This window comes from Stegostoma tigrinum, chromosome 27 (genome assembly GCF_030684315.1).
Source record: "Stegostoma tigrinum isolate sSteTig4 chromosome 27, sSteTig4.hap1, whole genome shotgun sequence".
Classification (NCBI taxonomy): Eukaryota; Metazoa; Chordata; class Chondrichthyes; order Orectolobiformes; family Stegostomatidae; genus Stegostoma; species Stegostoma tigrinum.
Genome location: NC_081380.1, coordinates 16,557,074 through 16,582,625, shown reverse-complemented (window position 1 = coordinate 16,582,625; position 25,552 = coordinate 16,557,074). Strand labels below are relative to the sequence as shown.

At 44.1% G+C, this 25,552-nt stretch overlaps 1 protein-coding gene across 1 annotated transcript in view; it reads left to right on the top strand.

The window, feature by feature from the left end:
• Positions 1–12,057, top strand: part of LOC125464413 (eosinophil peroxidase-like) — a 35,735-nt gene extending 23,678 nt beyond the window's left edge. Inside the window, exons 11-15 of the mRNA XM_059655376.1 lie at positions 1,915–2,085; positions 6,639–6,876; positions 7,736–7,941; positions 8,195–8,356; positions 8,637–12,057. Coding sequence (XP_059511359.1) covers positions 1,915–2,085; positions 6,639–6,876; positions 7,736–7,941; positions 8,195–8,356; positions 8,637–9,061 — 1,202 coding nt within the window. The 3' untranslated portion in view covers positions 9,062–12,057. The remainder of the gene's footprint in view (positions 1–1,914; positions 2,086–6,638; positions 6,877–7,735; positions 7,942–8,194; positions 8,357–8,636) is intronic.
• The last annotated feature ends 13,495 nt before the right edge of the window (positions 12,058–25,552 follow it).

Below are 25,552 nucleotides of genomic sequence, written 5' to 3'. Positions count from 1 at the left end.
TAATGAAGTGTGAAGCTGGATGAACACAGCAGGCCAAGCAGCATCTCAGGACCACTAAAGCTGACGTTTCGGGCCTAGACCCTTCATCAGAGAGGGGGATGGGGTGAGGGTTCTGGAATAAATAGGGAGAGAGGGGGAGGCGGACTGAAGATGGAGAGAAAAGAAGATAGGTGGAGAGGAGAGTATAGGTGGTGAGGTAGGGAGGGGATAGGTCAGCCCAGGGAAGACGGACAGGTCAAGGAGGTGGGATGAGGTTAGTAGGTAAGAAATGGAGGTGCGGCTTGGGGTGGGAGGAAGGGATGGGTGAGAGGACAACAGGTTAGGGAGGCAGAGACAGGCTGGGCTGGTTGTGTGGTGCAGTGGGGGGAGGGGACGAACTGGGCTGGTTTTGGGATGCAGTGGGGGAAGGGGAGATTTTGAAGCTGGTGAAGTCCACATTGATACCATTGGGCTGCAGGGTTCCCAAGCGGAATATGCGTTGCTGTTCCTGCACCCTTCGGGTGGCATCATTGTGGCACTGCAGGAGGCCCATGATGGAGGACATGTCATCTAAAAAATGGGAGGGGGAGTTGAAATGGTTCACGACTGGGAGGTGCAGTTGTTTATTGCAAACCGAGCGGAGGTGTTATGCAAAGCGGTCCCCAAGCCTCCGCTTGGTTTCCCCAATGTAGAGGAAGCCACACTGGGTACAATGGATACAGTATACCACATCGGCAGATGTGCAGGTGAACCTCTGCTTAATATGGAAAGTCATCTTGGGGCCTGGGATAGGGGTGAGGGAGGAGGTGTGGGGGCAAGTGTAGCCTCCAGATACCGGCAACCTCCGGACACAACGCATCATCTTCCGACACTTCCGCCATCTACAATCCGACCCCACCACCCAAGACATTTTTCCATCCCCACTCTTGTCTGCTTTCCGGAGAGACCACCCTCTCCATGACTCCCTTGTTCGCTCCACACTGCCCTCCAACCCCACCACACCCGGCACCTTCCCCTGCAATCGCAGGAAATGCTACTCTTGCCCCCACACCTCCTCCCTCACCCCTATCCCAGGCCCCAAGATGACTTTCCATATTAAGCAGAGGTTCACCTGCACATCTGCCTATGTGGTATACTGTATCCATTGTACCCGGTGTGGCTTTCTCTACAATGGGGAAACCAAGCGGAGGCTTGGGGACCGCTTTGCAGAACACCTCCGCTCGGTTTGCAATAAACAACTGCACCTCCCAGTCACGACCCATTTCAACTTCCCCTCCCATTCTTTAGATGATATGTCCATCATGGGCCTTCTGCAGTGCCACAATGATGCCACCCGAAGGTTGGAGGAACAGCAACTCATATTCCGCTTGGGAACCCTGCAGCCCAATGGTATCAATATGGACTTCACCATCTTCAAAATCTGCCCTCCGCCACCGCATCGCAAAACCAGCCCAGTTCGTCCCCTCCCCCCACTGCATCCCAAAACCAGCCCAGCCTGTCTCTGCCTCCCTAACCTGTTCTTCCTCTCACCCATCCCTTCCTCCCACCCCAAGCCGCACTTCCATTTCCTACCTACTAACCTTACCCCACCTCCTTGACCTGTCCGTCGTCCCTGGACTGACCTATCCCCTCCCTAGCTCCTCACCTATACTCTCCTCTCCACCTATCTTCTTTTCTCTCCATCTTCGGTCCGCCTCCCCCTCTCTCCCTATTTATTCCAGAACCCTCTCCCCATCCCCCTCTCTGATGAAGGGTCTAGGCCCGACACGTCAGCTTTAGTGGTCCTGAGATGCTGCTTGGCCTGCTGTGTTCATCCAGCTTCACACTTTATTACCTTGGATTCTCCAGCATCTGCAGTTCCCATTATCACTGATACAGTTAGAGCTAGGAAACAGATTCAGAAATCTTGTTTGACTATCTGCTGTCTGGTACTAGGTGGAGTTGATCCCCTCGTGCGTGGATTGGTGGGTAGACCAGCTAAAATGCAGACACAAGGTATGATGATGCACGATGAACTGCGGGAAAGACTGTTTGAACTGACCTCCCGTTTAGGCATGGACCTGGGTTCCCTGAATATGCAACGTTCTCGGGATCATGGGCTCCCAGGTAAGTGAAAAGTGAACACTGGATAGACTCCAGAAAGCAAATTTGTAAAAATGTGAGTTAAAACAAGAATTTCATTGTCTAGAAACAGGTTATCAAGAAGCCAGCAGCAACATATTGGTTACACCTACAATTTAGCCTGTGGCAAAACCCATACATCCAAACACTTTGACATGTGTGTCACTTAAACACGTTTATCCAGGTGTCTTGTAGTATCAAGACCAGTAAACAGACACAAGTTGGATAACCCATAAAACAGCTGAACTTTTATCATTCAAATAAGCAAGCCAGTCAGTATTTAATTACAGTATCTTCTTTGTTTGTCTGAGACTCCCCAGATCTGCTTTCCATATTTGAGCTTGGGAATTGAGCTTTCAAATAAACCTGGTGGAATTTAATCTGGTGTTGTGTAACCTCTGACCTTGTCCATCTCAGTCCAACACTGGCACCACTAATTCATTCCTCTGTAGAAGTGGGTCTCAAACCACAGCTAACCTCTCACGGTAGACTGTCCTTCCATCTTGGGCATAACATCTCTGTTGGTGGAGTTTCTGCTGCTTTCCCAAGGCCAAATCCAGGATTGTGTACCTTCCTTGCACATTTTGAGAACGTTTTCATGAGCCCTCCTGTCAGAGTGCAGTCCTTAATCAATTAAGGTATCTTCAATGTTCCATTCTGGGGAACATCAGTGCCTTTGATCATTTCAATTCCTTCCTGTGTTTTCTGGTGCTTGTAGGTATTGTACATTATAGATTTGGAAACTGCTGTTGAAGGAAGCCTGGTGATTTAATGGAGTCTATCTTGTATATACTACACTTTGCTGTCCATGTGTGCCATTCATAGAAGGCACAAATGTCTCAAATGGCTAATCAAGTGAATTGGTTTGGCCTGTACGCTATTCATCTTCTTGAGTGTTGTTGCTGGAGCTACACTCATCCAGGCCAATGGAAAGTATTTCATCTCACTAACGATTTGTGCCTTGTAGATGGTTGGCAGGTATTGGAGAGTTGAGAGGTAAGGTACTTGCCTCAGAAGTGCCAGCATCTGACCTGCTATTAACCACATTATATATATGGTTGGCATAGTTCAATTTCTGGTTGATAGTAATCTCCCACAAAGTTGCTGGGTGTTCAGCGATCATAATGTGATTGACTATCATGGGGAGATAATTAAATTCCTGTCTTTTAGCGACTGTCATTGCCTAGCACTTGTGCGGCACAAGTGTTCCTTGACACGTATTAGTTCATTTCTCACTTCAAATGAGCTGTTGTAGATTCTATAATCACACAAGAGTAATTACTATAGGCTCTTGACTATGTAGCTGAAGGATGTTTCCAGTACATGTTCCAGAGGGCACCAATGAAGGAATCAGCTTGCATTATTGTAAAACTAATACTCCACAATGCTGTTACTTGACAAAAGGACTGCCAAGAATTAGTCATAAATTGAATGTGGTTGTCTGTAGTGGATGAACTGGCATCTCTTGTATTGACAGATAACAAAGTGTTGAGCTGGATGAACACAGCGGGCCAAGCAGCATCTTAGGAGCATAAAAGCTGACGTTTCGGGCCTAGACCCTTCATCAGAAAAAAGGGAGGGGAAGAAGATTCTGAAATAAATAGGGAGATGGGGGAGGTGGATTGAAGATGGATAGAGGAGAAGATAGGTGGAGAGGAGAGTATAGGTGGGGAGGTGGGGAGGTGGGGAGAGGATAGGTCAGTCCAGGGAGGACAGACAGGTCAAGGGGGCAGGATGAGGTTAGGAGGTAGGGAATGGAAGTGCGGCTTGTGGTGGGAGGAAGGGATAGGTGAGAGGAAGAACAGGTTCGGGAGGCGGGGATGAGTTGGGCTGGTTTTGGGATGCAGTGGGGGGAGGGGACGAGCTGGGCTGGTTTTGGGATGCAGTGGGGGTGGGGGGAGATATTGAAGCTTGTGAAATCCACATTGATACCATTGGGCTGCAAGGTTCCCAAGCGGAATATGAGTTGCTGTTTCTGCAACCTTCGGGTGACATCATTATGGCACTGCAGGAGGTCCATGATGGACATGTCATCTAAGGAATGCGAGGGGTGAGTTGATGTGGTTCATGACTGGGAGGTGCAATTTGTTGCAAACCGATCTGCAAAGCGATCCTCAAGTCTCTGCTTGGTTTCCTCAATATAGAGAAAGCCACACTGGGTACAGCGGATGCAATATACCACATTGGCAGATGTGCAGGTAAACATCTGCTTGATGTGGAAAGTCATCTTGGGGCCTGGGATAGGGGTGAGGGAGGAGGTGTGGGGGCAGGTATAGCACTTCCTGAGGTTGCAGAGGAAAGTGCCGGGTGTGGTGGGGTTGGAGGGGAGTGTGGAGCGGACAAGGGAGTGGGGATGGAAAAATGGCTTGGGTGGTGGAGTTGGATTGTAGATGGCGGAAGTGTCGGAGGATGATGCATTGTGTATCCGAAGGTTGGTGGGATGATATGTGAGGACGAGGGGGATTCTCTTTTGGCGGTTATTGCGGGGACAGGGTGTGAGGGATGAGTTACGGGAAATGTGGGAGACACGGTCGAGGGCGTTCTCGACCACTGCGGGGGGGATGCTGCGGTCCTTGAAGAACGAGGACATCTGGGATGTATGGGAGTGGAATGCCGCATCCTGGGAGCTGATGCGGCAGAGGCGAAGGAATTGGGAATAGGGGATGGAATTTTTGCAGGAAGGTGGGTGGGAGGAGGTGTGTTCCAGGTAGCTGTGGGAGTCGATGGGCTTGAAGTGCATATTGGTTGTTAGGTGATTGCGGAGATGGAGACAGGAAGGTGAGGGATGTGTTGGAGATGGTCCAGGTGAACTTGAGGTTGGGGTAGAAGGTGTTGGTGAAGTGGATGAACTGTTCGAGCTCCTCTTGGGAGCATGAGATGGTGCCAATATAGTCATCAATGTAACGGAGGAAGAGGTGGGGTTTAGGGCCAGTGTAGATACAGAAGAGTGATTGCTCCACCCAACCTACAAAGAGGCAGGCATAGCTTGGGCCCATGCGGGTAATCAATACCACCCCCTTTGTCTGTCGCAAGTGGGAGGAATTGAAAGAGAAGTTGTTGAGGGTGAGGACGAGTTTGGCTAGGCGGATGAGGGTGTCAGTGGAGGGGGACTGGTCAGGCCTGCAGGACAGTAAGAAGCGGAGGGCCTTTAGGCCATCTGCATAGGGAATGCAGGTGTATAGGGATTGGACGTTCATGGTCAAAATGAGGTGTTAGGGACTGGGGAATTGGAAGTTCTGGAAGAGGTGGAGGGCCTGGGTGGTGTCACGGATGTAGCTAGGGAGTTCCTGGACCAAGGGGGAGAAAATGGAGTCCAGATAGGTGGATATGGGTTTGGTGGGGCAGGAGCAGGCGGAGACAATGGGTCGATCAGGGCAGTCAGGTTTGTGAATTTTGGGAAGGAGATAGAAGCAGGCGTTGAGGGGTTATGGAACAATGAGGTTGGAGGCTGTGGGTGGGAGGTCGCCTGAGATGATGAGGTTGTGGATGGTTTGGGAGATGATGGTTTGGTGCTCGGGGGTGGGGTCGTGAACCAGAGGGCGGTAGGAGGAGGTGTCGGAGAGTTGGCGTCTGGCCTCAGCGATATAGAGGTCAGTGTGCCATACTAGAACTGCGCCTCCCTTGTCTTCAGGTTTGATGGTGAGCCTGGGATTGGAGCGGAGGGCTGCACATTCTGCAGGGGAGAGGTTGGAGTGGATGAGAGGGGTGGAGAAGTTGAGGCAGTTGATATCTCGATGGCAGTTGGAGATGAAGAGGTCGAGGGAGGGTAGGAGGATGTCTGTCTCCTCTCCACCTATCTTCTCCTCTATCCACCTTCGATCCGCCTCCCCCTCTCTCCCTATTTATTTCAGAGCCCTCTCCCCATCCCCCATTTCTGATGAAGGGTCTAGGCCTGAAATGTCAGCTTTTGTGCTCCTAAGATGCTGCTTGGCCTGCTGTGTTCATCCAGCTCCACACTTTGTTACCTCAGATTCTCCAGCATCTGCAGTTCCCATTATCTCTTGTATTCACACTTCATTTTCCAGCTGAGTACTTATCTTTAGACTTTGCCACAACAGACAGACTCTAGATAGAAACTCTTCAAACACACATCTCTTTCTAGTTATGGTGAGACATAATGGAGGTGGCTAGTCGCCACAGAACATTCTATGAAGTTTTTCTCAATTAGTTTCAGAAGGGCATTGACCGAGTCCTAGCAGCAGATCATTAACCAAATACCCAAACCTCACAAAACGTGCAGCCATAAAACAAAGTTTCTTGTGTACTTTTTTTCTGATATAGCCTTCCTGACTTTAAAATATATCACCACTTCTTCAGCTTTCACTTGGAGCTCCCTCCCTAATGGCATTGTGATTCTACCTCAGCAAATGAACTACAACTGTTCACAATACACAGCTCACTACTATCCTCTGAAGGGTAACTAGGAATGGACAATAATTGTTGGCTCAGCCAGGGGTGCCCACAACCCAGGAATGAAAAAACAAGGAAAAAAAAGTTAACTTTTATATTTTACATTTTATTCTGTTTATATTTCACAGGATACAATGCTTGGCGGCGTTTCTGTGGCCTTTCAGCACCAAGGTCGAGACCTCAGCTTGGGCGAGTTCTCAGGAATCAGACATTAGCAAGGGAGCTCATTAGATTGTATAGAACTCCAGACAATATTGATGTATGGTTGGGGGGAATCTCTGAACCTTTCGTGAAAGGTGGCAGAGTAGGCCCTCTGTTCGCCTGTTTAATAGGACAACAATTCAAGAACCTGAGAGATGGAGACAGGTGAGGAACAAATTACCAGCTCAAGAAAAACCAAAAGCTTTCACATTCACTATGTTGCGGGTTTACATTTCACAGTTGCAGATCAGAGACTGAAGCTGCCAAAAATGGCCAACTGCCAGCCAAATTTCTAATCGACTGTCGTGATGCTTTTCCATCATTGTGCAAAAACATGATGGCAAGGAAAAGGCCATGAACGTGTATATATCTTGAAGGTAAACAGAGTTGAAAATGATCAGAGTAAAGGACTGGATTTAAATTTACGGGGAAGCATTTTGGAGAGTGGACTGTGTACCATTCACTCTCCTTTCTAGTTGTGTTGGAGGTAGAACAGGAAATGCAAGACAATTTTAGGCATTAACAGGGCCTAATTAAGTTAAGAACAGGAGATATGCAATGACAAGAGTGATAATGATGTATGGTAAAACTAGGTGAAAACAGCATTCAGGATGCTGTGATTTTTAGTTCCCATAAGTTGTAAATAGTCATATTTAGATGGTAAAATACTCACCACTTACCATATGGCTACTAGACTGAATAAATAACTGTCTTGTCGTTCAGTGCATGACTGCAGGGATATCAACATTATACATTCGCATAACAATTCTGTCATAATATGACAATGGATAACCCTGTCAGAACTTCAAACTAAGAACTTGAATCTGTGCCTTCAATTCAGAAAATCCAAATCCCTTTCCCTCGTCACAATGTTCCATGAGCTCAATGAATATTCATAACCCTCCCAGCCTTATCTACAGCTCCTCTGGTCAGGAATGCCAGGCCACTGTTTGTAGTCAACAAATTAGCTGTGATCTGAAAATTTCAGAGATTTAACAATAAACAACCTCCCTTTGCTTTTCAGATTCTGGTGGGAAAATGCTGAAGTTTTTCCTGGCCACCAGCGTCAGGCTCTTAAACAAGTCTCCTTGTCCAGGATAATCTGCGATAACACAGGGATTCAGGTTGTTCCTCGGAATGCCTTTAAATTCCATCCATTCCCAATTGGATATGTAAATTGCACCGAGATCCCACAGGTCGACCTGAGTGCTTGGAGAGAGGATGTGAAAGGTATGGAATAACAGGACTAGGCCCAGCCTTCAGAAAGCTGGCATTACTGTTCAGTTATTTTTTGTATGATACTGACCAATTCTGCCACTGTAATCAAAGATAAGACATTTAGCACTTCAAGCCACCTTCAGTACTGTAGTCATTCTCTGATTCTGGTCTAAGTAGGGTATTGTGATGTACACAACACTCCAAATATTCTCAGCAGTTCTAGGTTTTCTTTCTCCTAATCAGTGTCTGTTTGTTCCCACCACAGTGACCCCCTGTGGCTCTGTACCTGTTATTGAGCACGGCCATTTCTCGATCTGTCAGTCTTCGGTCAGGTATTCCTGTGAATCTGGATTCAAGCTGGTGGGCGGAGACACAATAACCTGTCTGAGTAATGGACAGTGGAACCGAGAACCGCCTGGCTGTGCAGGTGAGAGCTGAAATCTAGAGCCTCTGAAGAGGGAGTACCATTGGATAACACTGAGTGAACAAGGTTGAATATAGATACAGCAGGGGTATAACTTTCACCTCCAACCTTTGGGTGCTAATCTGTGGTAACAGATCACCTGTCAAATACTGTCCCCATTGTCTCTCATTGATATTCTACTTCTGAAAATGCTGATACTGGTTCCAAAGGATTAATGTTGCAGTGTTGACTCAATCTATGCTATCCAGATAAACATGGTAATCTATTCTTACAATTCTTTCAGATCTCCACAAGTTTTATGAAACTCCAGGCCCCACTGAATTATCGGGACTTGGAGGTGAACGTGAAATCTCTGCCTTTTCTGTAGAACTTCAAACAGCCAATCAGGAAAATAACACACCATTTCCATGTGCAAGGGAGATCTACAATGAGCAGAGACTTTTCAATTGTCAAACTGGAATCTTCACTTGTCAGACACCTGGTTCTTATCTATTTTCATATCACTGTGAAGTGAATAACCAGGCAGTAATTGCCCTTCAAAGAAATAATGTAACAGAAGCTACTTCAGATCTGAGAGTAAGAAGTAGGCAAACTATTGCATCAGGAAGCGTCATCCTTCAGCTAGATATTGGTGATCAAGTTTGGTTAGAGACTAAGCAAGGCAGAATTGTTCCTTCCAGCTATTTTCTGGGTCATTTATTGGATTAGTGTGTTTCCTTTCTTTCCAGATGTATATAACAATCTTTACTAAATATTGTTCGAAGAATCAGCTCCAGGATTTCCATAGTCACCTGAACTAGGCAATCAGAGCCCATTTCGGGAAAGCTGCTTTCCATAGTCCTCCTGGTCAATGTGTAGCACAAACTAGAACAAAACCCATCCTTAGTACGGATGTCTGATCTCAGGGTCTAGCTCAGTCTCTACTTCCTCTGTCCAAACAATATACCAATACACTGCTGCGATGATTCAACCAAAGAGATGATATGTTAACAGTCTATTTTAGGATCGCATTTTCACAAGTACCATTTCTCATTGAAATACATTCACAGATATGAAACACACAACAAACTTAAATTGTTCAATTCATTCTTTCAGCATTATGTATTCTGCTTTATTTTACCCCGGCACATGATCTGCTCCATTGAGGGAATATTAAAGGAATAATCCACAAAAGCATGCTCACCAAGACACATCAGCTTTCTCCAACTCAAGCAAACAGATTGAGCAAAAATACTCTCAGTCAACTGAAACAGGTCCTATTAATACAATATATCCCATTGGAAGCTCGCCGTTTTCACATTTTAACTGTCCATTTGAAGCCCATCGTTTTAATACAGTAACCGTCACACCATTATTCATCACTTTAATACTTAAATTTCCCTGTGGAAGCCAAAAACATTAACAGCAATTCACTCCTAATTCTTTCAAGCAATATATCGAATGTTCCTGACTTATTCCCACACATTGCTTGGGGAATGGCTCCAAATGATTCACGTTGTCAGTGAAGAAATTATTTCTAATATTTCATAAAAGCTTCTCAGCATTTAAATGTTTTATCTTTAATACTTATAACTCAGACATTCTTTAGCCTGCAGAGTTCAATCTCTCTCTATCTTCACATCTGCATTGAATATGCTGCAATTTCCTGACAGGAAATGGTAAAAATAGAGAGTTGGCACATAGGATTGAAATCACAGATTTACCAAGGTGTGTAGACTTAGGTCTGATTCGCATTGTTCATGTATACTGTTTGGGATTAACTACATCACATCTCTTTGCTCGTGCTCCAGAGACTTAGTAATTATAATACACAGACCTGAACTGAACATAATGGCCAAATTGCCATTGTAGAGTCACAGTGTAATCTCTTAATTCTCTATCTGCTTCTCTTGTTATGTATTTTAGCATTGTATTAACCTTTGAGATTATCTCAGTGCATTGAGCAGACAATGGAAGTGACTAGTTGACTATGCCAGAATCTCTTTATTTGAAAGCCCCTTTTACCAGCTGAACTCAAGTCCTTACAAACTTGTGATTCTTCTCATTATGTAGCTATTGTCACAATGAAATCTTGTTTCGCTACTGTGTGCTCAATAGCTCTCTTTCAAACTTTTGCTGCATTCTCTATCTTCATTGTTCCCACTCTTCAGTGACACAAGAATTAAACGTCAACCTCCTGTTAAATTTGTGTCTAATAGTTTTCACCTGGACCAAACCCTCGGCCTTGCAAAGCGATGTAAACATCCGGTTACCTCAAGATGGGTCACTTCCAAGTCTCGAGAATGTAGTACTATGGAGAAGTGAATTTTAACACATGTATGTTAATAACTTTTAGCCAAACTGTACAAGAGCTGTTGCATTTCTGGGCTTGTAAATACTGACCACACTGCACTGTGATGATCAGTTTCAAGAATATAAAGCCTTTCATTAATCTGTTGCAATTAATGATAATCATGCAGTCAGGGTATCTTGTTATGATCACTTACAGACTTTTCCATGAGACTTAGTCACATCAGGACACAATGGTTAATCAATGTATCTGCTGTAATCTGACTTTCTGTATCCACAGTATCATGCTTCAATTACACTGTCAGTAATTGAACATTGAGGGAGAAACTGAATCTGATGGATTATACATTCCCAGCTGCTTTTTAACATTAAAGAGAGAAAGGCATTCATTTGAGTTCTTTGGCCTCATGGTGTTAATAATCTGTTCCTATTTATTATTATTCTGTCTGTTCTCCTGTGACATGTCATCAATCCAGCTTCACAGTAGCTTCTTTGTCAAAAGTTTGTTGATGCCCTGTGGTAGCTCTTGGCTAACAAGAATTCTCCTTCATACCCACTAAAAATCCAAAGAAGGTAGGTTTTGGAAAAACTAAGTTAAGACTTACAGTAGGATAAATATTAAATCAACACGCCTTATGGCACAGTGGTAGGGTCTCGACTTCTCAACCAGGAGAAAAAACATACAAAGAACTATGGATGCTGGAAATCCGAAACAAACACATAGAATTGCAGAAACTGAGCAAGTCTGGCAGCATCTGTGGAGAGAAAAAAACAGAATTAAAGTTTTGAGACTGGTGACCCTTCTTCAGAACTTCAGAGTCTTCTTAACCAGGAGGCAAATCCCATTTGCTTCAGAGATGTGCAATCTCATCTCTGAACAGGTTGAAAAGAAAATATCTTCCCTGTTATAAGGTTAATAATGAATTTGTGATTTACATACTAGCTGCAGATTCAGACCGTTCATTACCCAAGTCCCTACTGACCATTTCTCCCCTCACACAGCGTAAGATCAATTTGCTGTAGGTATATCGTGAATGGTTTCTTTGAGATAGATCCTTCATTAGCCCGAAAGGTTGATTCTTTTTGTCTATAAGCACCTGATCTATATTCTTCAGCTTTCCAGGAAATTTCACTTCTTCTTAAAGAAATGATTGGAGTCCTTTATTACCATGGGTATAAACTTCTATGAATATATATTAATATGGTTTATATTGAAAATGTTTACATTCATATTCTGAGTGAGCAATTGTAGTGATCCATTTTGAAAGGACTAGTCACCAATTTGGAAAATTGAGTATTTGAATCACCACTTCTAAATCTTTTTTCAAATGCTTATTTCAATGAAAGCTGAAATGTATCAGCAATTAAAATCTTGACTACATGAATTAACAATAAAATTGCATGAATTCTGTTCACTTCAGTGTCACTCAATTTTTGTTGCTATTCCTCTCCCTTTACAGACGATTATAATAAATTAATTCAGTTTAGCATATTTGGAGAATTTGACTAATTGTAATGTATGTTCAAAAGAATAGAAACATATCTCATAAAGAGGTCGAGTTTGTGCCTTGTAATTGAAATATATTATGGATTACACCAACAGGCACCTAACACTTTAGATCTAGTTTAGTTTGCTGAGATTATGAAAAAAAAGACCAAAGATTCTATGTTAACGAGGTTTGACTTATCTCTCCCACATGTTCTCAATGCATGGGCAGTGGCTTGATCATCAAATTCATTCTTTTAAAAAGAGCGACAAGGATACAAACATCACCAAGCGAAAGCTATCAGTTTAGTGCTCTCATCTAAACTTCCCTTTCACTAGAATGCATGTCAACCTCAATCGCTGTTAGAAGCCATTATTCCAATTTGGCTGTCCTTCTTCTGCCACCACTCTCCACTCTTAGTCATGTAGAGCCATAGAGATACACAGCACGGAAACAGACACTTTGGTCCAAGAGAACAAGGTGTAATATAGATAACAAAGTGTGGAGCTGGATGAACACAGCAGGCCCAGGAGCATCTCAGGAGCACAAAAGCTGATGTTTCAGGCCTAGACCCTTCATCAGAGAGGGGGATGGGGAGAGGAAACTGGAATAAATAGGGAGAGAGGGGGAGGCGGACTGAAGATGGAGAGTAAAGAAGATAGGTGGAGAGGGTGTAGGTGGGGAGGTAGGGAGGGGATAGGTCAGTCCAGGGAAGACGGACAGGTCAAGGAGGTGGGATGAGGTGGTAGGTAGGAAATGGATTGCGGCTTGGGGTGGGAAGAAGGGATGGGTGGGAGGAAGAACAGGTTAGGGAAGCGGAGACAGGCTGGGCTGGATTTGGGATGCAGTGGGGGAAGGGGAGATTTTGAAGCTTGTGAAGTCCACATTGATACCATTGGGCTGCAGGGTTCCCAAGCGGAATATAAGTTGCTGTTCCTGCACCCTTTGGGTGGCATCATTGTGGCACTGCTGGAGGCCCATGATGGACATGTCGTCTGAGGAATGGGAGGGGGAGTTAAAATGGTTCGCGACTGGGAGGTGCAGTTGTTTGTTGCGAACCGAGCAGAGGTGTTCGGCAAGGTGGTCCCCAAGCCTCCACTTGGTTTCCCCAATGTAGGGGAAGCCACACTGGGTACAATGGATACAATATACCACATTGGCAGATGTGCAGGTGAACACCTGCTTAATATGGAAGGTCATCTTGGGATGGGGGTGAGGGAGGAGGTGTGCGGGCAAGTGTAGCACTTCCTGCAGTTGCAGGGGAAGGTGCTGGGTGTGGTGGGGTTGGAGGGAGAGTGTGGACTGGACAAGGGAGTCGTGGAGACAGTGGTCTCTCCGGAAAGCAGACAAGAGTGGGGATGGAAAAATGTCTTGGGTGGTGGGGTCGGATTATAGATGGCGGAAGTGTCGGAGGATAATGCGTTGTATCCGGAGGTTGGTGGGGTGATATGTGAGAATGAGGGGGATCCTCTTGGGGCGGTTGTGGCGCGGGCGGGGTGTGAGGGATGTGTTGCGGGAAATGTGGGAGACGTGGTTAAGGGCGTTCTCGACCAACACGGGGGGAAAGTTGCGGTCCTTGAAGAACATGGACATCTGGGATGTGCAGGAGTGGAATGCCTCATCCTGTGAGCAGATGCGGTGGAGGCAGAGGAATTGGGAATAGGGGATGGAATTTTTGCAGGAGGATGGATGTGACGAGCTGTATTCCAGGTAGCTGTGGGAGTCGGTGGGCTTGAAATGGACATCAGTTTCTAGCTGGTTACCTGAGATGGAGACTAAGAGATCCAGGAAGGTGAGGGATGTGCTGGAGATGGCCCAGGTGAACTTGTGGTTAGGGTGGAAGGTGCCGGTGAAGTGGATGAACTGTTCGAGCTCCTCTGGGGAGCAAGAGGCATCAATGTAACGGAGGAAGAGGTGGGGTTTGGGGCTTGTGTAGGTGCGGAACGGGGACTGTTCCACGTAACCTACAAAGAGGCAGGTATAGCTTGGGCCCATGTGGGTACCCAAAGCCACCCCTTTGGCTGTAGGAAGTGGGAGGAATCGAAAGAGAAGTTGTTGAGGATGAGGATGAGTTCGGCTAGGCAGATGAAGGTGTCGGTGGAGGGGGACTGGTCGGGCCTGCGGGACAGGAAGAAGTGGAGGGTGTTGAGGCCATCTGCATGCGGAATACAGGTGTATAGGGACTGGACGTCCATGATGAAAATGAGGTGTTGGGGGCCAGGGAATTGGAAGTCCTGGAGGAGGTGGAGGGCGGGTGGTGTCACGGACGTAGGTAGGGAGTTCCTGGACCAAAGGGGAGAAAATGGAGTCCAGATAGGTGGAGATGAGTTCGGTGAGACAGGAACAGGCTGAGACAATGGGTCGACCAGGGCAGACAGGTTTGTGGATTTTGGGAAGGAGCTAGAAGCGGGCCGTGCGGGGTTGGGGGACAATGAGGTTGGAGGCTGTGGGTGGGAGGTCCTCTGCAGTGATGAGGTCATGGATGGTTTTGGAGATACTGGATGAACACAGCAGGCAAAACAGCATCTTAGGAGCAGGAAAGCTGGCATTTTGGGCCTGGACCTTCCATCAGCAATGGAGGAGGGGAACAGGGTTCTGTAATAATAGGGAGAGAGGGTGAGGCAGATTGAAGATGGATAGAGGAGAAGTTAGGTGGAGAGGAGACAGACAAGTAAAGAGGCGGGTTAGAGCCAGTAAAGGTGAGTGTAGGTCGGGAGGTAGGGAGGAGATAGGTCAGTCCAGAGAGGACGGACAGGTCAAGGGGGCGGGATGAGGTTAGTCGGTAGGAAATGGGGATGCAGCTTGAGGTGGGAGGAGGGGATAGGTGACCAAATGTTCTATATACATCTAGTCCCATTTGTCAACATTTAGCCCATATCTCTATAAACCTTTCTATTCATATACCCATCCAGATGTCTTTTAAATGTAGTAATCATACCAGCCTCCACCACTTTCTCTGGCAGCTCATCCCATACATGCACCACCTTCTGCATGAAAAAGTTGCCCCTTAGGTCCCTTTTATATCTTTCTCCTCTCACCTTAAACCAATGCCCTCCAGTTTTGGACTCTCTCTCCTCGACCTTGTCTATTTGCCCCATCGATGTGTCCCATGATTTATAACCCTCGGAAAGGTCACCACTCAGCCCCTGATGGTCCAGGGAAAATAGCCCCATCCCATTCACCTTCTTCCTATTGCTCAAACCCTCCAACCCTGGCAACATCCTTGTAAATCTTATTTGAAGTCTTTCAAGTTTCACAACATCCTTTCAACAGCAGGGAGACCAGAACTCCTCTACTGAATGCACTGACCAATAAGGGCAAGCATACTAAATGCCTTCCTCATTGTCTACCTGGAATTCTACTTTGAAGGAGCTATGAACCTACACTCCGCAGTCTCATTGTTTCAGCAACACTCCCCAGGACCATACCATTAGGTGCATAAGTCCTGTTCTGATTTGCCTTTGCAAAATGTTGTACCTCACATTTTTTAAAATTAAACTCAATCTGCCATACCTCGGCCTATTGGCCTATTGGCCTATTGGTTTAAGATCCTATTGTACTCTGAGGTAACTACCTTTACTGCCCATGATACCTCCAACATTGGTGTTACCTATAAACTTACTAACCATTCCTCCTATGTTCACATCTAAATCATTTATATAAATGACGAAAAGCAGTGGACCCAGCACTGATGCTTGTGGCACACCACTGGTCATAGGCCTCCAGTCTGAAAAGCAACTCTCCACCACCAATTCTGAGGAAGGGTCACCAGACCTGAAACATTAACTCTGATTTTTCTTCACAGATGCTGCCAGAGCCTTTCCAGAAATTACTGTTTTTGTTTCCTCTACCACCATCCTCTGTCTTTGAACCAGTTCTGTATCCAAATGGCTAGTTCTCCCTGTATTCCGTGTGATCTAACTTTGCCAACCAGCCTACCATGAGGAACCTTGTCAAACGCTTTACTGAAGTCAATACAGATCACGTCCACCATTTTGCCTTCATCAATCATCTTTTTTACTACTTCAAAAAAACTCAATCAAGATCGTGAAACACAATTTCCCATGCATAAAGCCATGTTGACTATCCCTCAGCAGTCCATGCCTTTCCAAATACATGTAAATCCTGTCCCTCAGGATTCCCTCCGACAAACTGTCCACCATTGGTGTTGGGCTTACCTGGATTTTCCTTACAATGTTTTTAAATAGTGGCACCAAGTTAGCCAAACTTCAGTCTTCTGGCACCTCACCTATGGCTATGATTGGTCAGCAAAGGAGTCCAGCAATCACTTCCCTAGCTTCCCACAGAGTTCTAGGGTACACCTGATCAGATCCTGTGGATTTATCCAACTTTATGCATCTTAAGATGACAGCACATCCTCCTCTGTAACAGGGACATTTTTCGAAATGTCACTATTTACTTCCCCACGTTATCTATCTTCCACATCCTTCTCCACAGTAAACACTTCTGGAAAATACTTATTTAGCATCTCCCCCATCTCCTGTGGTTCCACACATGGCAGGTTTCTCAATCTTTAAGGGGCCCTATAGTCTCTCTATTTACCCTTTTGTCCTTAACATATTTGTGGAATCCCTTTGGGTTCTCCTAAACTCTATTTTCCAAAGCTATCTTATGTACCCATTTTGCCCTCCTGATTTCCCTCTTAAGTAGCTTTTATACTCTTCTAGGGACTCACTCGATCTCTGCTGTCTACACCTACCATATGCTTCATTCTTATTCTTGACCAAAACCTCAATTGCTCTCGTCATCCAGCATTCCCTGCACCTACCAGACTTGACCTTCATCCTAATAGAAACATACTACATCGGGACCTTCATTATCTCATTTTTGGAGGCTTCCCATTTTCCAGCCATCCTTTTACCTGCAAACATCTGCCCCTGTCAACTTTTGGAAGTTCTTGCCTAATACTGTCAAAAATCAGCCTTCCTCCAATTTAGAACTTTAACTTTTAGATCCGGTCTATCATTTTCCATCAATAATTTAAAACTAATAGAATTATAATCACTGGCCCCAAAGTGCTCCCCCACTGACACCTGAGTCACCTCCCCTGCCTTATTTCCCAAAAGTAGGTCAGGTTTTGCAACTTCTTTAGTAGGCACATCCACAAATTGAATCAGAAAATTTTATTGTACACACTTAACAAATTCCTCTCAATCCAAGCCTTTCACTATGGCAGTCCCAGTCTACATTTGGAAAGTTAAAATCACCTACCATTACAACCTTACCATTCTTACAGATATCTGAGATCTCCTTCCAAATTTGCTTCTCAATTTGCTGCTGCCTATTGTTGGGCCTGTAGTACAATCCCAATAAGGTGATCATCCCTTTTTTATTTATCAGTTCCACCAATATAACTTCATTGGATAGTCTCCCAGGAATGTCCTCCCTAAGTACAGCCATTTATGTTATCCTTAATCAAAAACAGTTCTCCCCCTTCTCTCTTGCCCACCCTCCTCCTTCTATTCTTCCTAGAACATCTATACCATGAAACATCAAGCTGCCCCTCCCTGAGCCACATCTCTGTAATTGCTATGATATCCAGTCCTATGTATCTAACCATGCCCTGCATTCATCTGCCTTACCTGTCAGGTCTCTTGCATTGAAATAACTACAGTTTAATTTACCAGTCATACCTCATTGAGTGTCTTGCTCTTGCCCACCTTGAAGACTTCACTTGCTCCTCTTCTCAACAGTACCAGCCTCAGACTTATCTCTCCTCACTATCTCTTTAAGTCCCAAACCCAGCCCTCTTTCTAGTTTAAAGCCTCCCGATCTCTCCACCAGTTTCAGTCCCCTTCTAATTTAGCTGCAACTCGTCCTTCTGATACACACTTGACAAATTCCTCTTCATCCAACCCTTTGACACTATGGTAGTCCTAGTCTATGTTTAGCAAGCTAAAATCCTCCACCACAACCACACTGTTATTCTTACAGAAAATTGAGATCTTACAAATTCGTTTTTCAATTTCCCGCTGACTATTGAAGGATCTATAGGTATAATCCCAATAAGGTGACCATGTTTTTTCTTATTTATCAGTTCTACCTATATAAGTTCATTGGATAGTCTCCCAGGAATACCCTCCCGAAGTACAGATGTAATGTTATCCCCTAATCAAAAATGCCACTTCCCCAACTCACTTGCCCTCTTCCTATCCTTCTTATAGCAACAATACCCTGCAACATTAAGCTGCTCATCCTGGTCATTCCTCAGCCACATCTCTGTAATTTCCATGATATTCCAGTCCTATGTTCCCAACCATGCCCTGAGTTCATCTGCTTTACCTGTTAGGCTTCTTGCATTGAAATAAATACAGTTTAATTTATCAGTCCTTCCTTGTTCTCTACTTTGTTCCTACCTGCCCTGACAGTTTGACATTCTCCTTTTACCAACCGTTCCGGTTTCATATTGATCTCTTTCCCCACTATCTCCCTGGGTGCTGGGTCCTGGGTCTTGGTCCTGGGTACCCCAACACCACCCCCCCAAAACCCTTCCCCCTTACTTGTTTTAATCCTCCCAACCAGTTCCAGCAAATCTCCAAGTCAGTATATTTGTGTCCCTTTCCAATTCAGGTGCAATCAATTCTTCTTGTGCAGGTCACTTCTACCGCAGAACAGAATATTTCTCCCCTGCACCAGTTCTTCAGTCACATATTTACCTGTTCTATCCTTCTATTCCTTACCCTCACCAGCTCGTGGCATTAGGAGTAATCCAGATATTATTACCCTCGAGGGCCTCCTTTTTACATCCCTGCCTAACTTGCTACAATGTCTCCTCAGAATCTTGTCCTTTCTCTTCCTATGTCCTTAGTTCCAAAGTATACAACAACCTCCTGCTGGTCCCACTACCCTTTGAGAGTATTCTGCACCCTCTCTGAGATATCCTTGATCCTGGCTACAGGGAGGCAACACATCATTCTAATATCTCACTCTCAGCAGCAGAAACATCTGTCTCTGCCTCTGACTAGAGAGATGCCTTTCATAATCGACAGCTTGGAATTTGGCATGCCCTCGCTACATTTGAGCCAGTGTTGTACCTGGCTGTCAGTACTAATTCCACTGAGAGCCCATCACCTCCCTACATTTTCCAAAACAGCATACTTGTTTGTTTATGTTCTTTTCTGAACAAAGGGAAAGCCTATGACAATTCTGAAGGGACACTGGACTCAAAATGTTGACACTGCTTTCTCTTCACAGATGCTATTAGACCTGTTGAGTTTTTCCAACAATTTCTGATCTTCTGATTTAGATCTTCTGATCTAATTTTCAGCATCTGTAGTTCTTTGGTTTGTTTTTTGTTCAGCCTTCATCCTTTGCTGAATTTTACTCATTTCTTTCAACTCTTCGCTATCAATTTTCTCAGATTTTATCTTTAAATGATTTGGTCAAAGAAAATTTCTCTTCCGATGTTTAAAATTTCAAATTTTTAAAAATTCTTTTCTCTTTCACACCAAATCACATTTAATATGTACAAATCTTATCATTAAAGATTCATCCCTTTGTTAAATAATATTTGGAACTTCACTCAGTTCAGAAAATAAAATTCCGAACATGATAACTGAATCATAGAAGTTCAGAAGTTAATCATTTCGCTAAAACTTCTTCCTCCAGCCAAATATAACACTGCTATTACAGTTCTTTAAGGAAAGGAGAAATAAGTTGTCATTTGACTCAATTTTCCTTTCTTCAATTGGTTTGATATGACTGCAATTAATTCTAAGAGGTAAATTCTTACAAAGAATTTGAGTAATAGATTCCAAGTAAACATTTCGCAACAGGGTTTTCTTTTCCCAGACAACTAACAGGTTCTTAAAGAGACATACAACCACATATTTCTTTAATCAATTTGCATTCCTCTGGAATTCTCTTCCTTATCCAGGTTAGTTTTCATAACATGCCTAATCCTGAAACAAAATATTTCTCTTCGACCACAACAAAACTTTGCAAGTTTTAAACTGACACAGGCACATATAAAGTTTCAAATCTCCAGATCTCAAGCTCTAAGAAAGGAATACACACATTATATAAGACCACATACAAAAGCTAATGATCAAAAGCAAATGCAAGCAAAATGGTGAAAGGTTAACATTTAGATCGGGGACTATGGACAAGTGAGGAATTCACATTCAAACAGAAAAGATTAATTACCTTAATCAAACACAAGAATTGACTTCTCTCTCTCTCTCTCTCCTATAACTTAAGACTAATTTCTTCCAACCTCAGTTTTTAACTTTATAAGACCATAAGACATAGGAGTGGAAGTAAGGCCATTCGGCCCATCGGGTCCACTCTGCCATTTAATCATGGCTGATGGGCATTTCAACTCCACTTACCCGCACTCTCCCCATAGCCCTTGATTCCTTGTGAGATCAAGAATTTATCGATCTCTACCTTGAAGACATTTAATATCCTGGCCTCCACTGCGCTCCGTGGCGATGAATTCCACAGGCCCACCACTCTCTGGCTGAAGAAATGTCATCTCATTTCTGTTTTAAATTTACCCCCTCTAATTCTAAGGCTGTGCCCATGGGTCCTAGTCTCCCCACATAATGGAAACAACTTCCCAGCATTCACCCTTTCCAAGCCTATATTATCATGCAAGTTTCTATTAGATCTCCCCTCAACCTTCTAAACTCTAATGAATACAATCCCAGGATCCTCAGCCATTCATCATACATTAAACCTACCATTCCAGGGATCATCCTTGAGAATCTCCACTGGACAGATTCCAGGGCTAGTATGTCCTTCCTGAGGTGTGGGGCTCAAAATTGGACACAGTACTCTAAATGGGGCCTAACTAGAGCGTTATAAAGTCTCAGAAGCACATCGCTGCTTTTATATTCCAACCCTCTTAAGATAAAGGACAACATTACATTCGCTTTCTTAATCACGGACTCTACCTGCAAGTTAATCTTTAGAGAATCCTGGACCAACACTCCCAATTCCCTTTGTACTTCTGCTTTACGAATTTTCTCACGGTTTAGAAAATAGTCCATGCCTGTAATCTTTTTTCCAAAGTGCAAAGCCTCGCAGTTGCTCACATTGAATTTCATCAGCCATTTCCTGAACCACTCTCCTAAACTGTCTAAATCTTTCTGCAGCCTCTCCACCTCCTCAGTACTATCTGCCTGTCTACCTATCTTCGTATCATCGGCAAACTTCGCCAGAATGCATCCAGATCATTAATATATAGAGTGAACAGCTGCAGCCCCAACACTGAGCCCTGCGGGACACTACTTGTCACTGGTTGCCATTCCTAAAAAGAGCCTTTTAGCCCAACTCTCCACCTTCTGTCAGACAGCCAATCCTCAATCCAAGCCAGTAGCTCACCTCGAACACCATGGGCCCTCACCTTACTCAGCAGCCTCCTGTGAGGCACCGTATCAAAGGTGTTTTGGAAGTCTAGATAGATAACATCCACTGGGTTTCCCTGGTCTAACATACTTGTTATCTCTTCAAAGAATTCTAACAGGTTTGCCAGGCAACCAAAGCCTTTGCTATTTCCTCAGCTACCTCCCTCAGAACTCGAGATTATGCTAAACTTTTACTCATAGTGAGAACGAAAGATACAAAGTTTTACATTCCACAATCAGCAGCTATTGTACACAGTCACAATATGGGAGATTTCCTCCATATGTCTCAGCTGTGACAAATACATGCTGCTTGAAAAGTTTCATTTAAGTTCAACTAAAGAATGTTCTGAAGAAAGATCACCTGACCAACATCATCTCTCTTTATCTCCACAGATGTTGCCAGACCTGCTGAGCTTTTCCAGAAATTTCTGTTTTTGACTCGAATTGGAATCCAAGCTGATCCATTTTTATTAAAAGCAAACTTTTGGCTTTTGCTTTGGTAGATAGTCATTGATGTATACTAGGCATATATGAAGCAAGATTGTAAGTTATTTAAAACATGCCTCCAAAATTAACTGTATCCATTATGTAGGGATGTTCTAGAGTAAATAAACTAGTCACAGAACCAATGTTGTTGGTACAGGAACACTGAGGTTTAGGGGAGAATGGGGAAACATTGGGATGTTTCAATCTTGTTACGAGAATCCAAAGCATTAAAAGTTTTCATCTGATATGAAGAAAGAAGAGCAATGACTCAGATTTTCAAGGAAGTCTGAACTAAAAATATGGAATACAGTAAAATACCAAAATAATGTACACAAGACATGTACATTATTAGAAAAACAGCAGAACAGGGCTTACATGTTCACAAACACAGTAATAGAAGAAGTTACTAAGGCAAACAGCTCCTTAACTTGCTCCATCATTCAATAAGACCGTGGCTTAACATATACCTCAAATTCACCTTCATGCACTGTGTCCATATCACTTCATACCTTTTGTGATGTAGGGTACACAATTTCTAGTCTATATTTATTTTTTAAGTTTGGCTTTTTGCATTTAAAGTGAATGACATACGGATTTATCTGCGTATCTATGCACTGACAGAATGATGTCAATGCATTGGAAGCAGTTCAAAGAAAATTTACACGACTAATACCTGGAATGGGAGGACTGCCTCATGAAGAAACATTAGACACACAAGATCTGGAATTTAGAAGAGTCAGTGGGGACCTAATAGGAAGACATCAGTTCTTAAGGGAGCTTGACCAGATGGAAGTTGAAAGGATGTTTCCTCCTATGGGAAAATCTAGAACCCGGGGTTATAGTTTAAAAATAAGGGATCTTCCACTTAAAGTTAGAGGGAAACGGGGATGGGTGGTGATGGGTTGGGAGGTGTTTGGATCTGGCAGTGAGGGTGTTAGATCCAGTGGTGAGATGTATGTCGCAGATCCTGTGGACATGGTGCTTGTGTCCATAGTGGAGCGATCTGGTCTGACAGCAAGACAAGGGGAGAGTGGGTCCAGTGGTGAAATGGGTGCAGGTCCAGCGACCAGGAAATGAAAAATTGAGCTCCAGAGGAGCAGGATGGTGTTGGATCAAGTTCTGGGGGATGTTAGGTAGATTGGGTAGCTGTGGTTGAAGATGTGTTGGGTCAGTTTAATAATTACTCAGGAGCTTTTCGAGGTTGTACAGTCTAATTTTACCTGAGCAAATATTTTCTTTGCTGGAGCAGAAGTCTCCAAATTCCCTGATTTAAAAAGATACTTTCAATGGGTTTACAGGTACAAGGTATTTTTTTCAATGGAATCTTCAACAAACTGAGCAATTGGTTCAGAGTTTGCTACAATGGGAATTCTGCCCTTCAAAAACAATCATCCAACCTTTGGGAAATCAGGGCAAATCTTTATTTCCATAGACAGAAATACAATGAAACAAATGTAACTCAAATGTAAGATAAATGTTAATGTTTCCCTTAACATTTCAAGTACAGCACAGAATTAGGCAATTTGGCCCACCAAGGCTATGTCAACTCATGATATCTTTCTAAACAGAAAACCTTTTGCCCTGATGCAGTCTGTATTTCTGTACTCCCTGCCTATTCAAGCCAATTCAGGGATGTCTCTTAAACATTGCTGTTGTATTTGCCTCCACCAGCTCCTCTGACGGCACATTCTAGGCACCTACTCTGTGTTAATAACTTGCTTCTCACATCTCCTTTAAACTTCCCTCCATTTACTTTTAACTATGTCCGCTAGTAATTGACATTTCTACCCTGGAAAAAGTCAGTGCCTATCCATTCTATCCATGCTTCTCAGATTTTTGTAAATCTCCATCAGGTCACCCCTCATCCCTCAACATTCTGGTGAAAACAAACCAAGTTTGTCCAATGTCTCCTTATAACTAATGGCGTCCAAACCAGGCAACATCCTGGAAGACCTTATCAGTACCCTTTTCAAAGCTTCGATGTCCTTCTGGTAGTGTGGTGACCAGAACCACAGACAATATTCCAAATATGGCCAAACTAAAGTTCTATACAGCTGCAACATGACTTACAATTTTTATACTCTATGCCCTGACCTGTGAAGGCATGTATTCTAAGTGCTTCTTAACCATGTTATCCATTGGTGTTGCCACTTCCAGGGAACTATGGACCAACATGCATAGGTCCCTCTGTATGTTAATGCTACTAAGGATTGTGCCACTTACTGTATACTTCCCATCTGCACTAGATCTCCCAAAAGGCATCACCTCGTAATTGAGAGTATTAAATTCCATCTGTTATTTCTCCAACCACGTCACTGATTCTGGGAAATGTGACCATTCCTTAAACTGTGCACTTTTACTGGCAGATTCACAGCAGGAATCTTTGTTATCACTAACTGGTTAACCTGTGCTGTCTTAACAACGCCCTTGTCAACCTGAATATTTAGCTGCCATTTCATTTGCAGTAGGTTCAGGCATGTCATGGGTCTGAACTATACCACAGATTGATTTACAAGAATTATTGCTGCTCCTCTCTGAATAGCTAAACTATCATACATTACAGTATGTGTACACTGAGATTAAAAATTGCCAGAAGAATTTGTTAACTCACATCTGACCGCTGATCAACACATGGAAAATATAAATGGACATATAAACCTTGATGATCATTTAAGCCGATCCTTAGAGATGGCAAAGTAAGTTGACAATGTGGTCCAAAGTTATTTTGCAAGACTCATATTTGTTCCTTGCTGAACTTTCATGCCAGGCCATACAGTAGTAGAAGGCCATGCCTTGCCTGCTCCTGCCCAGTCGTGTGGCAGTAAGGAAATGCCAGCCAGTTTGTCAAGTCAGAAACAGCCGGGCGAAGTTAGGTCGGGGGTCAATGTAAGGCAGTGATGGAAGTGAGCACTCCAGGATTAGCAGTTGATTGTCGCTTCAGATAAGGAAGAAGCAGAGTCCAATGGAGATGCTGAGAGAGACAATGTTAACGTTGAGGATGCTGAAGAGGCCAGAGCAGTCCTGAGACAATGCAGTCAGGCCTGCGAGAACCTTATAGCTTTGAGGGAGAATGAGTTTGCATCAACATGGACAATTGGGATTACAGCAACGACATAGTCCTGGTCTCAATGGAGTGCTTTATCTTTTTAAAACTTTACAATACTTTGTTTGCCATTAATTATAAGTTAAGTTGTTCCATTGTCACCAACAAGCTCCTGTCCAGTTTCCTGACCAGAGCAATAATTGCAAGCTTCAAGCTCCAGGACCCCTCCTGCCTCAGCACTGTTTGCATTGCTCACTGTGATGTGCCTCAAATGGGGGTCAGGGGGTTGGGTGCCTGTGGCTGAAGGGCTCCTGCAGGCAGTCTCCTGTATAAGTGCAGTGCAGATCCAACGTCCTCAACCTGACCTGATGGAAGCATTTAGGTCATTGGCAGAAGGAAGGAAGTGCATCAGGGAACCTATGGAGATGACAAGCCCTGGATGCCTTTTCATTGTTTCTCCTTCCTGTCAGTGCACAACCAATAAGGATACCGGACACCAGGAAGAAGGACAAGATCCCTTGGC